Source organism: Anser anser (genome assembly GCF_964211835.1).
Source record: "Anser anser genome assembly, chromosome: 8".
NCBI lineage: Eukaryota > Metazoa > Chordata > Aves > Anseriformes > Anatidae > Anser > Anser anser.
The window spans coordinates 20,274,257-20,286,867 of record NC_139728.1 but is presented as its reverse complement, the minus strand read 5'-3'; the positions used below and the strand labels follow the sequence as shown (position 1 = coordinate 20,286,867).

The 12,611-nt window shown below is 35.4% G+C and overlaps 2 protein-coding genes across 3 annotated transcripts in view; one reads left to right on the top strand and one right to left on the bottom strand.

Moving 5' to 3' along the window:
• The window catches only part of PIGK (phosphatidylinositol glycan anchor biosynthesis class K), a 98,740-nt gene extending 97,309 nt beyond the window's left edge, over positions 1-1,431 (bottom strand). Inside the window, exon 1 of the mRNA XM_083846520.1 lies at positions 1,386-1,431. The gene's annotated coding sequence lies outside the window, so the exon portion shown is untranslated. The remainder of the gene's footprint in view (positions 1-1,385) is intronic.
• The window catches only part of AK5 (adenylate kinase 5), a 94,952-nt gene that overhangs the window by 9,145 nt on the left and 73,196 nt on the right, over positions 1-12,611 (top strand). For both annotated transcript variants that reach the window (XM_083846514.1, XM_083846513.1), the window contains exons 4-6: positions 288-457; positions 588-701; positions 11,648-11,839. In XM_083846514.1, the coding sequence (XP_083702640.1) occupies positions 288-457; positions 588-701; positions 11,648-11,839 (476 nt within the window). The remainder of the gene's footprint in view (positions 1-287; positions 458-587; positions 702-11,647; positions 11,840-12,611) is intronic.

Genomic DNA, 12,611 nt, shown 5'->3' with positions numbered 1-12,611 from the left:
AAAAAAAACTCCCTTGCAGAAATAGCTTTAGAATGAAGTCAAGCCCAAAAGAGATTTTTTTTTTTTTTTTCCATAAGCAGATTTGTATTCTTTCTTTACTTGTAAAAACTGTTACCTTTATGATCAGGTAGATAAGACCAATTTCTAATGATTAGTAACAAATCATGCAATGGCAAGATTTATCCTGATAATGGTTTGAAGATCGGTGCTGATAACAGAGATTTCACATATGACTGGGTACCTCAGATGAGAGTTTAATCTAATGTTTTGCTTATACTTAACAATAGGTGGCCCAGGAAGTGGTAAAGGAACACAGAGTTTGAAAATAGCAGAACGCTATGGATTTAACTACATATCAGTTGGTGAATTGTTAAGGAAGAAGATCCACAGCACAAGCAGCAATAGAAAATGGAGTCTAATTGCCAAAATAATTACGACTGGAGAACTAGCCCCTCAGGTACAGCAAAGTTAAGCCTATCCTGTGTTAATGTTTACTTTCTAAGGATTTGTACATGCTGTATTAATGTGCACCAACAAGAAAACCTTCTTTACAATCCTGAATAAATAACTTCTTTTCTATGTGAAAGGAAACAACTATAACTGAGATCAAGCAGAGATTAATGCAGATCCCTGATGAAGAAGGTATAGTGATCGATGGATTTCCCAGAGATGTTGCCCAGGCAATCTCCTTTGAGGACCAAGTAAGAGTTTGGTTTTATTCTTATAATTACTTATGTATCTCTGTAACAGCTAAGCTTCTTGAAATTAACAGGCAGATTCCAAGAAATATGCTATTTCTAACTGAGCATTGCTCTTTAAATGTTTGCAAATACCTTATTACAGACTGACAAAAGGTTCTTCTTTTGGTTTATGTTATCGAGTGTGAAACCAGAGTATTTTGTAAAAAGGCAGTGTGATAGTATAACCAATGATCCAAGTCTCCTGTCTCAGTAATTAAAATCCTCCCAAGGTGAAGAAGAAAATTACATGAAATCTAACAATACTTTTCATTTATTAGTTATTTAGAAAGGAGGAAAACATTATATTCCACATCTATTTGTTCAATTTACTGTACATTAAGAGAAATGTACTTAAATCAATACATATCTTCACAATGAATTTAGTCTCAAGTTTATTATAGTGCATTGAAAAAATGGGAATAAAATAAGAGTTAAAATTGCCTGTTTTGCAAGTTTTTCTAAACCATAAATGCACTTTTTATTTTTAGGTCATTTTGGTTATTATAAATTGTAGTTCTAAGATATAGTCAGCTAAAACTGTATTTCTGAGTTCTATTCAGATGTTGTTTTCCTGTGTATATTTTAAACTCATCTAAAAATACTTTATTTCAGTGGAAAAACAAACAGATTACATAATTTTCTTACCGAGCACCGTTAACGTAATGGCTGTGGTCACAAGTAAAGGTTGCAGTTTCAGTGCTGAAATTTCAAGCAGAGCATTTCAAAGTACTTCCCAATCACTAGCATACTGCTGTTTCTGTACTTTGAATTCTAAGTGGCATTGCCAAGGCAGAACTAACAAAAGAAAGCAGCTAATGAGGCATTTCATTAATGTGCTTTTATAAGGTATTCTGGGCAAAATTTAGAAGACCGAGTTGAGGAAATTAAAGGAAACAGACAAAAGAGTTATTATAGAAAAGAGCCAATGACTGCCAGTTATATCTCCTTGTAATTAACAAAAGGAAAGATTAACTATTTTATAAACGAAACAGAGAGCAGGAATTTAGGCTTAATGGTCATTTCCTTGTCTCATTTTTATCTCCAGTATATTTTGTGATAGCATGACTTAAGAGCATTTCTTGGTGTTCTAATTTTGCACTTACGTTGTGGTTGACGAAAGAATGGGGGATGTAAGAGTGGAAGAACTGACAGGAGCTAAATTATGACATGCTTCAAGTTAGCAGATTCTCCCTCCACAATGGAAAACCAGTTAAAAAACATTTGAGCACCCATCATAGGATCCATTACTAATGCAACTAAGAAGCAGAGATGAGGAGGTAGTAGAAGAATCTCTTGCAAAGCACACTGTGGAAGAGGAGAAAGATTAACACTATGTTTCATATATGGTTGAGCCCTCCCATTGCATCATTCAAATATGCTTTTCTAGTATTTCCAAATTTAATATGAAAGATTCCACTCTGCCAGTTTGGTTAGCCCTTGTTCACTGTATAAAACTGCATGAAAAAAAGACTGATAGAAAGATGGATGATAGATATTCTGACTTGGGCTCCTTTTTAGTATGTTCCATTTCAAGGATGCTGTAGATTGGTCTTACTTTTCCAGAGAAGAGAGAATGGATTTAGTCATTTTAGACTTGACTATATTCTCAGTTTGTTCATTTTTAGTCTAATGGGATTTGCTAAATCTTCCTCCTCAAGGCCTGGTTCTGCCTGAAAGATAGATGACTATTTGAGTCCTTCAAAAAAAAAAAAATTGCACAGCACTTCATATAGGGCCACCTTTCAATCTTATCTGCTCTGAAATGAATATGGGGAGGGAAAGGAACCATAGAGCTTTTATGGGAGCACAGGAACGAAAATTTGGTCTGTTTAGGCAACCCTCCCTCTTTCATCTATCCTTGCAGCTGACCTCTTATATGAGCATATCTAAGGCCATGGAAGTAAATGCAGAAAAAGGATGTATGTATTTCAACGTACAACACCTTTTTAATCCAGTATTTCATGTTAGCTTTATATTTTACAGAAATAAAATGCTTGCTGTTTCTTTAAAATCCTGTTTAGTAAGCCATAATACTACTTACACGACAATGTCTTGTAATAAGGCAAGGGAACTATCAGCAGATGTGGTACTTGTCTTCCCTCACAGGATGAGGCTGACAGTAATCCATGGCATGTCAGATTATTTACATTAAACATGCTAGTATTTCTGAGCAACACAGAGATCCCTCAATGGGAAGTGCAATTGAGTTGTGGTGAATTCATTGATTAACTGTTGTGATAATTTGTGTAGGTCTGCAATTAAAGATGCTGTGTGTGTTTTCCACAGTTTAGAAATGCTATAGCTTTCTTGCTAGCAGTGTGTAGAAGCCATTCATAATTTATAATGAGGAAGGAACAGAATTGGTCTCATTAGACAAAAGTGACAAGATGAGAAATAATTAGTTGAAATTTCAGCAAAGAAAATTTTGATTAAATAGTAAGACACTTTTTTAATTAGAAGACCTATTAAGCAATGGGACATCCTTCCGAAGAAAATGGTGAAATCCCACAAAATGCAAATAGTCAAATCACATTATTCAGTAATTAGTATGCCTTATTCTTACAAAGACATCCCCTGTAGAATACTGAAATGTGTTGATAAAAAGTTGTGAATAAAAATTGATTCTTATTATTGTTATCATCAGTTTTGACACAGACGCATACTTATTTTATGAAGGTCTCTTTAAGACCTTTGCATGCTTATGTACCTGAAAACAGCAGATATGTTTGTATGACACAAGCCATTTTAAAGGTTACATTTAGGGGAACTGTCAAAAGATACACAGATAGATGACGTAGGAGTTACTACTGATTTAACTTTTTTCCCTCATTGCATGATCCCTTTGCAGCTAATTGTTTTGATTACAAGGGTTCTAAAATGAAATTGTATCCTTTAGAACAGTGATTTTACATTATTATTTGTTCTGTAAAGCAGCCTGAACACTTTTGGAATTTATGATGTACATTAAAATAATGAAGGTAAATTAGTATATGGTTAAAGAGAGTACGTTTGCCTTCTCAGTTCTTTTGGCCATATAGGAAATAGAGTAGCTGTCAGTGGGAGGAATGAGCAGCAGGGACAAGGGTGACTATTCGCTTATTCTTTCTCATTTGAGTATGTTGGGATGTGTATTCATCAGTAATCCTATGAAAGCTTGAAATAAGCAAAGAAGTATTCTTTTACAAGTATCATTTTCCACTGTATAGCCTTTCTCCTTTGCCCTTGTTTACACAGACAGAAAAGATCTCCAAGAATATATGCAACAATACCAAAAATAAATTGTAGGGGAGAATGTGAAGGACAAGTTACTGCACTACGTGGAACTAGAGACGAGTAATACAAGATACTGAGAGAGTAGCTAAGGCTCAAACAGAGACTGAACAAATGTAATGAGCATAGAAGGTCTATAAACAAAGCAGGCTGCCAAAACCTAACATAATTATCATTCAAGAGAGCACGTCTGGTCTTTATTAATCATAAGAAGTTTATATTGTTATGTTACCCGTATGTTGTTCCATATATTTGGGATCTAAGCCACACTGTCTCCCCATTTTCCACCAACGCATGTTGTGGACAGTGGATGCTAAAGAACTGAAAGGCAAAACGTGAAGGGCATAACATCCAACTTGCTCCTGAGCACTACAATTCCTTGAACTCTATTTACCAAACTGTTTTGTATATATTATTACATTGATTTCACGAGTAAGAACTGTGCTGAGTTACTGTGAAGATAAACTAATTTATATTGGAAATGGCTCACCATATTAATAGCGAGCGGAAAAGAGGAAGGTCAGCTAAGGTGCCTGGTTTCTTTTGCAAGCACACAGAGTCTGACTGTGCTGGGTCTGCAGACATCTTTAACAGAAACTATTTATGCTCAAATAATTCCTTCAGTTTTATGGCTGACAGCTGTTATTGAGACCTGACATTATTTGAGCTTTCGTTATCTCTTTTTTTTCTGAAAAAGTTAAATGAAAACTTATATGTCTGAACTCTAGTTACAATACTTGTCCTATATAATATCTAGTACAAAAATACATGATGATAAAGAATTCTTATTGAACTTCACTCGTAATTGCTATTGGTACTACCAGCACATTTTTATCCTGTTAACTAATCCAAAAGCTAAACTTTTCTCTGGGAAAAATGTTATTTTTAGATAAATGAGTCAAAGCGAACCAACTTATGCTAACATTCCCAAACATACATATAGTTAAAAGATTATGATTCCTTTCTTATTATGTTGCCAGGCTCCCATTTGGCCAGTCAGTACTCCAAGTGTTGCTAGGCAGAACTGTATTAAAAACACATCACATCCCAACGACTAAAGTGCCTAGGATAAACCAACCTATCATTTGCAATACTCACAGAAACACAGTATTTCTCTTCCTGCTCGGATCTAGAAACCAGAAGGAACAAACACTGCTTCCAAGCAATAATGTCAATCTGCAGTAAGTGGATGAAAAGCACTTTACACATCTGAGGAATTTTACATTTGAATTCAAGCATTATTTTTTCTATTTTATTTATTTATTTTTTTACTATCACTGTTCCTATCATTCATTTATTTCAAGCAGGAAAGAAGTCTTCAGATGTCATCAGTGATGTTTTCAGATTTTCAGCAGTGCTTAGCAGCCAGCAGCAGCTCTGCCATACTTATACCAGTTTAATTTCTTAATGGTCACTTACTCCTTTCAGCCTGTGAGACCTCATAGCCATGAGTATTGGAGAAGTTACCTAATTTTCTGTGAAATTCTTATCTGAGTCAAAAGCCAAGCCTGTATTTTTTTCTTTTAATTATACCTTCAAAGACTGAAGGATTTGGACTCGATGATCCTTGTGGGTCCCTTCCAACTCAAGATATTCTATGATTCTGTGAATATATAACTTCTCTCACTGAAAGTCTTGGATTCTTGTCAGATTTTAATTCTTGCCAGAATTTGAATCTCCCGTTTCTTACTTCCAGAAAGCAGAGTCAATACTGCTAACATTTATGATAGTGGTATTGTTCATAAAACCTTGAAGTCACACAATTATGAGAATCTCAGCTCTCACTTTAAAACAAAGTTTCAAGTGCTCATGGTTATGAAGAAAAAAAAGAAAACATGAATTTTAATGGCTTAAAAGCAAACAGAACTTACACTTTATGTATTTGTTTTAAATACCTGATAATTGCTGGATTTTGATCATTTTAAAATTTCTTCTGATTGGTAGTAGTCCTGATTTAATACTTTTTTATTTATTTATCTTTTCAGTTTGAGCCTAGACATATAGCAACCCTAAAGCAGACACTTCTAAGGTATCCATTATCTCAACTGAGTGCAAATACTAGAAAGGTGTTTAGATTCCAAGCACACTTTCGAAAATGCCAAGGAGAAAATGGTTTACTTACCATTAACCTGTCAGCTTGAAATTCAGCAAGTCACCTACGGTACCAGCATGCTCAAGCATGCTAAATCTCTTCCTCTCTGGTAGCACTGTAATGAAATGTCTCCGACTGGTGTATTGAACTCAAATGACTTGTGAAGAAGAAACGGCAGTTTGACTTTGTGTGTAATCTCTCACATGGTGATAAGTTTCTCTTGTCCCAGGAGAAACAATTTCTCACTTCACTATTTACCAGTTAATTTCAATTACTGCTTTGTGGATTTTTTGTTTGTTTGTTTTTCCATTTTCACTCATTCATGCATAAATTTCCTTCTGATTTCAGTAATTTCTTCACCACCATTAACACCATTCATTTCAGTAGAATAAGTAAATCGAGATGAAGTTTGCTTAAAATATATTAATTGTGAGGTTTATTAACAGTGAAATGAAATGGGGAACAGGTAGAATTAATGAATACTCATTAATGAATATCATTTAATTCCTTGATAAACAGAAAATATTTTTGTAGAAATTATCTTAGAAATATTTTTGTGTTATATGGCCTTGGTGACAAGGCTATATTTGAAGATGTAAAATGTTAATTTAAATAACTGTAGTAAATTTTGTCTGTTTAAAATTTCCTTAAGAATATTCATAAACGTGCTACATGTACAAAGAATAACTAGTTCATCTCAGCTGTGATTCAAGTTAACTTTTTAACTCCCAGATATATTCCTTATGGAAATTACTGTGTAAAATAATTGTGCTGAAGTAAAACAGGCTGTGTAGAAGGGACAGTATAGGATGTTGGGAAGAGCCGACTTCTCCTCTCACAGCGTCAGGAAAGTAGCACTATTCCTCCAAGTCTGATACCTAAACCTCCAAGCAGAAATGATGCCTGCTCAGTCCTCTCGAAAGCTTGACATAGGTGTTTGTGGCCAACACACCTATGGCAGTCCAACTGCCAAGCTCATGCTCAGCAAAGAGCTTCTCAGAGAAAATCTGCTTTGTCACTGGTCAAGAACATGAGCTCCAGAACAACTAATGAAAGGAATGAAACCCTTCTCTTAATTGCCTGAAGGGGAAAGAATCTGTCCTTTGCAATAGGCTTTTGTTCCAGTAAAGATGTTTTTTCCGCATCATCGTCTTTACGTCTTCTTCATTTCAGTCTTTCTTCAATTTCTATCTCCCTTCCTCCAAATTTCCAGTCTGTTGTCCCAGGCTGATAAGCCTCACAGGTATAGTCTGTGATAATGGATATATGTACCCAGTCATATGTACCCAGTCTGTACGAGGGGTAGGAGTGTACCATAACAGCAGGCTGCATTGCTGTGTTTCCTTTCATTCATTCTCTTTGGCCCTGTGAGCTTTAAATTGCTTTCTTAAAGTCAAGCCTGAACAGGAAGCCTTGTAGAATGGTCTTATCATTATCTGTTTTACCTCCTGGTAGCTAAAAAACTCTTGGGGAAAGCAAGCAATGGTTCAAATTTCTGCTGGGTAAAATCGCATGTTTGCTGTTTTTCTGGGTAAAGGTTCTTCCCTACTAGCCAAATGAGAGCTCATCCATTGTTGGTCCTTACCTCTCAGGAAGGGACCTAATATTCTGTATTCAGAAAGGATTAAGATGCCTGCTGAGCAGTTCTGAACCTGGGATCTACTTAGACTTTTCTTTGTAGCACTTACACTAGTATTTACAGCTAGGGATTCCTCTTGGTTAGCTTTCTTACACAGGGGAAATACTGCATTAGTCCTTCCTAAAGGCATCTGACTCTTAATCAATTACTAGAGGGCCTAATCACCTAGTCTGGACAATTTGCTGTGAGCTTATTGTCAGGCAGTGTGAGTATGGTTCAGAAGCACTTACCAGAAAAAATCCTATTTTCAGGATTCATTCTTTGACAATACACTACATGATTTTGGTCTTATAAAACAAGAAAAAAAATAAACTATTAAAACAGTATAGTAACCCAGCAGAGATGGAATTATAAAAATCAAATCAGTAATTACAAGGGAGAGTGCCCTTACAATGGACATAAACTAACTTGCTGGTAACCTTTACCAATTGGAATAAAATGCACTGTTGAATTAATGTTGATTGTTCATGAACTGTCAGTTAAGTTTTCTCATGAGTATCTAATAGAACATACCAGGAATTAAGAAACAAAGCATGTTCATCTTTTGCCTAATGAGGAATAACGACAGAGAGCGTAATCATCTAATTTATAGCAAACAACCACTCTACTCTCAGTAATAAGAGGAGATGTAGAACATATCCCCAGAGAGACAAGCATCTTTCTACTTACACTGCTTTACATCAGTAACACCACTTGAATGGACTTAAGCACTGACTTGAATGGAATTACTCTTTGTACTGCTTTAGGAAGGAGATTTAGACCCACAGAGAGTAAGTTTTACTTACTAGTAAATACTATTCTAAAAGAATGAGAGGATTGAACATTTCCTACCCACCAGTGTTATTTTAAGTTGATGCCATATGTTTTTTGTCTCAGTTAAATTTCAGAAAGTTGTGAAAAACCAGAAACCTACCTGTTCCCATTAGCCAAGATTTTCCCTTCTGCCAAATCCCAATTAGTAAGTGGTTAAATTTGGTTCCCTTGGATGTGAATAAGACCCCCTACCTTCAACATAACATAAGCATGTTAAGAAAAATCAGCATGAAGGAATCCAGTTCTATCTGCGCTGGTTCCATACACAGAGAACCATTTCTATAAGCCAAGTCTAAGAAAAAAGCAGTTCCTAGTCATTAAAATCAACAACAGTTAATTCTGAGTTTAAAAAAATAAAATAAAATCTTGTTTTCAGATAAGTCATAAAAAAATCATTTCCATCACCAGAAAAAAAGCAACTTGTACTCATATTTACATAGCTAGCTATTGTATCAGCAAAGGAGTAACCTCAGACATCCATGCATTCACACAGAGCTGTTACGTTCCACCATATTTATAAGCATGCTTTGCAGGTGGGTGCAGTTGAGGTAAATGGAAGCAGAATGTTTCATGAAATCAGGAATGAAATATCAATAGCATTTCAAGGGTTTACCCTGAAGGTTATAAATGCATGTAGGAAAATATCATAAGTGCTATTATATCTGTAGACCTGTGGATGTAGAAGAGATATTACCCTTTCATACATCTAAAACCAAGTAGAGATGTGTTTTTTAAATGGTTTCCAGCTACTTTCTGATGATGAAGAGTATTCTGTAGGTAGGAGAAGAGTTCATAGAGGCATCACATAATCATGAATCTATTTTGTATTTATACCTCAAATATGCTTGAATTACCTTTTCTTCCACTTCAGAAAACCTTTTGGACAATACTTCCTTTGAAACTAAGTTTCAAGAACTACGACTTTCAAGCCATTGTTATCAATGGCATTTTATTTCAGTGAATGAAATGTATTTCAAATTACAAAGCTGGTGTCAGAATAAATAGTTTTAGTTCTTGAGATTCTGATACTGTCTTTTGTTACTGTTACTAGTCAAAAAAAAATAAGAACAACAATACTTAACTCCTGTAGAGGCCTTTCCATTTTAAAAAGCAATAGGGAATAATTAAAAGCCTAATTAATTAATTTCTCCCAGCATTTACTGTGCTGTACCTCATTATCATCCTCATTTTACAATGAGAATCTTAAAGAATTCAGCCCAGGGTATGCTTTCCCTTTTTCTTAAAAAGGAACTGACTGCAGAAGCCTGCCCAGTTTGGTGGAACTAAGCAGGTGAGAAGCCTCACACCTGGTGGGGTCATGGTGGCTTTCAGATCCTTCCCTTGCTGTGAGGCTGCACTTAGTCAGCCACAGTTTCTTTAAAGAATTAAGACTGACCATGGAAAGGTGCAGTCTCGTGTCTGTGTCAAAGAGAAGGAAACCTTCGATTTGCTTCCTTCTCTTTTTTCTTTAGAGCTACTTATTTAATGGGAGATTTATTTATTTTAAGTACTCTGTGTAAGGTTTGATGCTATATGAAAAATTATGTGATATGCTAAAGCTTAGGTTCTACTCTTGAGTATGTCTGGTATGACTTCACAGACCTAAGTGTGTCGTGGATGGTAGTCTGGAAGATATTTGGGAGTGCGTATTGAGAGTGGGAAGAAGGCAGCTGCAGCTTGGAGCATCTGAAGATTTCTTACGATCTTTCTTCACAACTATTGGAATCAGCAGAAACGGAAATACTAAATAAAAAAATTCACTCATATAAACCACTTTTGTTCTTTGCTTTTCTAGATCCCTGATTTACAGTTACAATTTCTGAATTTTTCTAATTCATGTTAGGAAGTTCCAATCAGCTGGATATTCACACTGTGACATGAAACACCTCACTCAGTCCTCTGCAATGTGCATCAGTCGTTCCCTTTCATGAGATTGCGTTCCATGCCTAACAGGCTTTGAATTCTTTTGTATTCTCTTGTAGCAGTGGTTAAGAACTATGTCAAAATCTGGATTTCTTTACTACTGTATGCTCTTTAAACTCCCAATGTCTGATTTCTCATTATGTTTCTACTGCTAACGAAGCAACCCTCATTTAACAGAGCTACTTTTAATAAAGTCCACATTGCATGGAAGTCTAACACAAACTTACTTTCATAGTCATTCACATGAATAATTATGTGCCTTAAAGCTATTATGTGGTAATAAGATTAACTGTCGTAATTAATTCATCCCATGAAAGGACAAAATAACCCTGTCAATTAAAATAGGCTGAAAAGTGGGAGAATTATTCTGCTTTTATAAAGTTGTGGTACCTGTTTTGGATTTAGGAGAGAGAGGAGACAGCTTCTCTCCCACTGACAGTTATTAAAAAACAAACAAACAAACAAATAAACAACACCTTAGATTACAAGGTTAGTTGTTTCAAAATCTAATGGAATTGAAAAATTACCAAAATTAGTATTTTGGGGTTTAGGTTGTAGTTTCTGTCCTCAGGTCTATAATCCTCTACAATGCGTATAAAACGTAATTTAATTTTCTTTAAAATCTGGTTTTCTGTAATGATAAAGAGGCCACCATTCTACTTGCTAGTACTGCTTATCAGACTGTCCTTTACAGTTTGAAAATGGCCCTGCTTTTTAGCCACGTCCTACTTCCTCCATATCCTACTCTGCCAGTGCCCTACTTTGCAACCAAAGGCTAATAACCACCACCCCAAAACTGAAAAGTTTTATTCATTTCTTTTGACTTTAGAAGAACTTTTCTGTACTGAGACTGCCATGGGAAAAGGCCAGAGTATTTCAGGTTGTATTCCCCCAAATGACAGAAATCCAGCTACATGGAATTATTATTTATTTATTTTATTTTTTGTTAATTTAAATTTTTTAATTTATCTATTTATTTTTAATCTATTTTTAATCTGTTTTACAGATTTGTCCACCTGTGAATTCCCCCCAAAATGAAAAGATAGAAAATTAATTAAGTTCTACTTTACGCAAATGTTGCATATCTGACTCTCATCTAGTAATGGAATTGCTGAGTCCTGTTGTGCTGAGCAGTCAGTCACAGAATTCTTAAATTGTTTTTTTCCACAGATCTGTACACCAGATTTGGTGGTGTTTCTGGCATGTTCCAATCAAAGGCTCAAAGAAAGGTTACTGAAGCGTGCTGAACAGCAAGGGAGACCTGATGATAACCTGAAAGCTACTCAAAGAAGACTAATGAATTTCAAGCAGAATGCCATCCCCCTGGTTAAATATTTCCAGGAAAAAGGGCTAATCATCACAGTAAGTCATTTAATATATACCTCTGAAAACTTAACTGTTGTGGTTACGTTTGGTTTCTTAGACCTTTTGTTTTAAGACAGGCTAGATGAGTCAAATTATGTTTTAGGTATTCAAACACCATGTTTACTGGCAGCAAACTTACCTTTCGTCTGTAGTTACAAAGTGAAGATGTACTTTAAAGAATATGACATTCTTTGTATTGTTCTGTACAATCCAGAACATTTTTCAGTTGTTATACTAAAAAGATTGTGTGAGAGTCAAAGGGAGTGTGTGTGTAGGTATATATAAGTACGGACGAGCGATAATATTGACAAGAACTTAAACCATCTTCCCAACTGTCTATGTAAGTGCTTAATTGTGATGAATTCAATGAACAGTTGGTAACGGTTGAATTACTGACAAGTTCTCAATTACAAACGGTGCCTGGTTGTAACAGTGTGTGGAACTTGGTACTACATATGGTACCAGAAGAGCACAGATGGCCTTTTGTTTCTTATGATAGCTTAAGTAACCAAGGTACGTTCTCTTCATGGCAAATAGGACTGATTCTATGTGCTGGACAGATTTATGCTGCACCAGAGCGTCTTTAATTGCAACGTCATCTAATGGTGCTGGTAGTCCTAACAATGCAATTCAACACTTTCTGGAATTTCAAAATGAAATTCCCAAGAAATAATTGTTTTCTCCAGATAGTATCCGTTCTGTTTGAGGATTTTCATTAACTCTCTTTGGAAGGATAAGAGGACTGGAGTTCTTGGAAGTTGTTTTACAT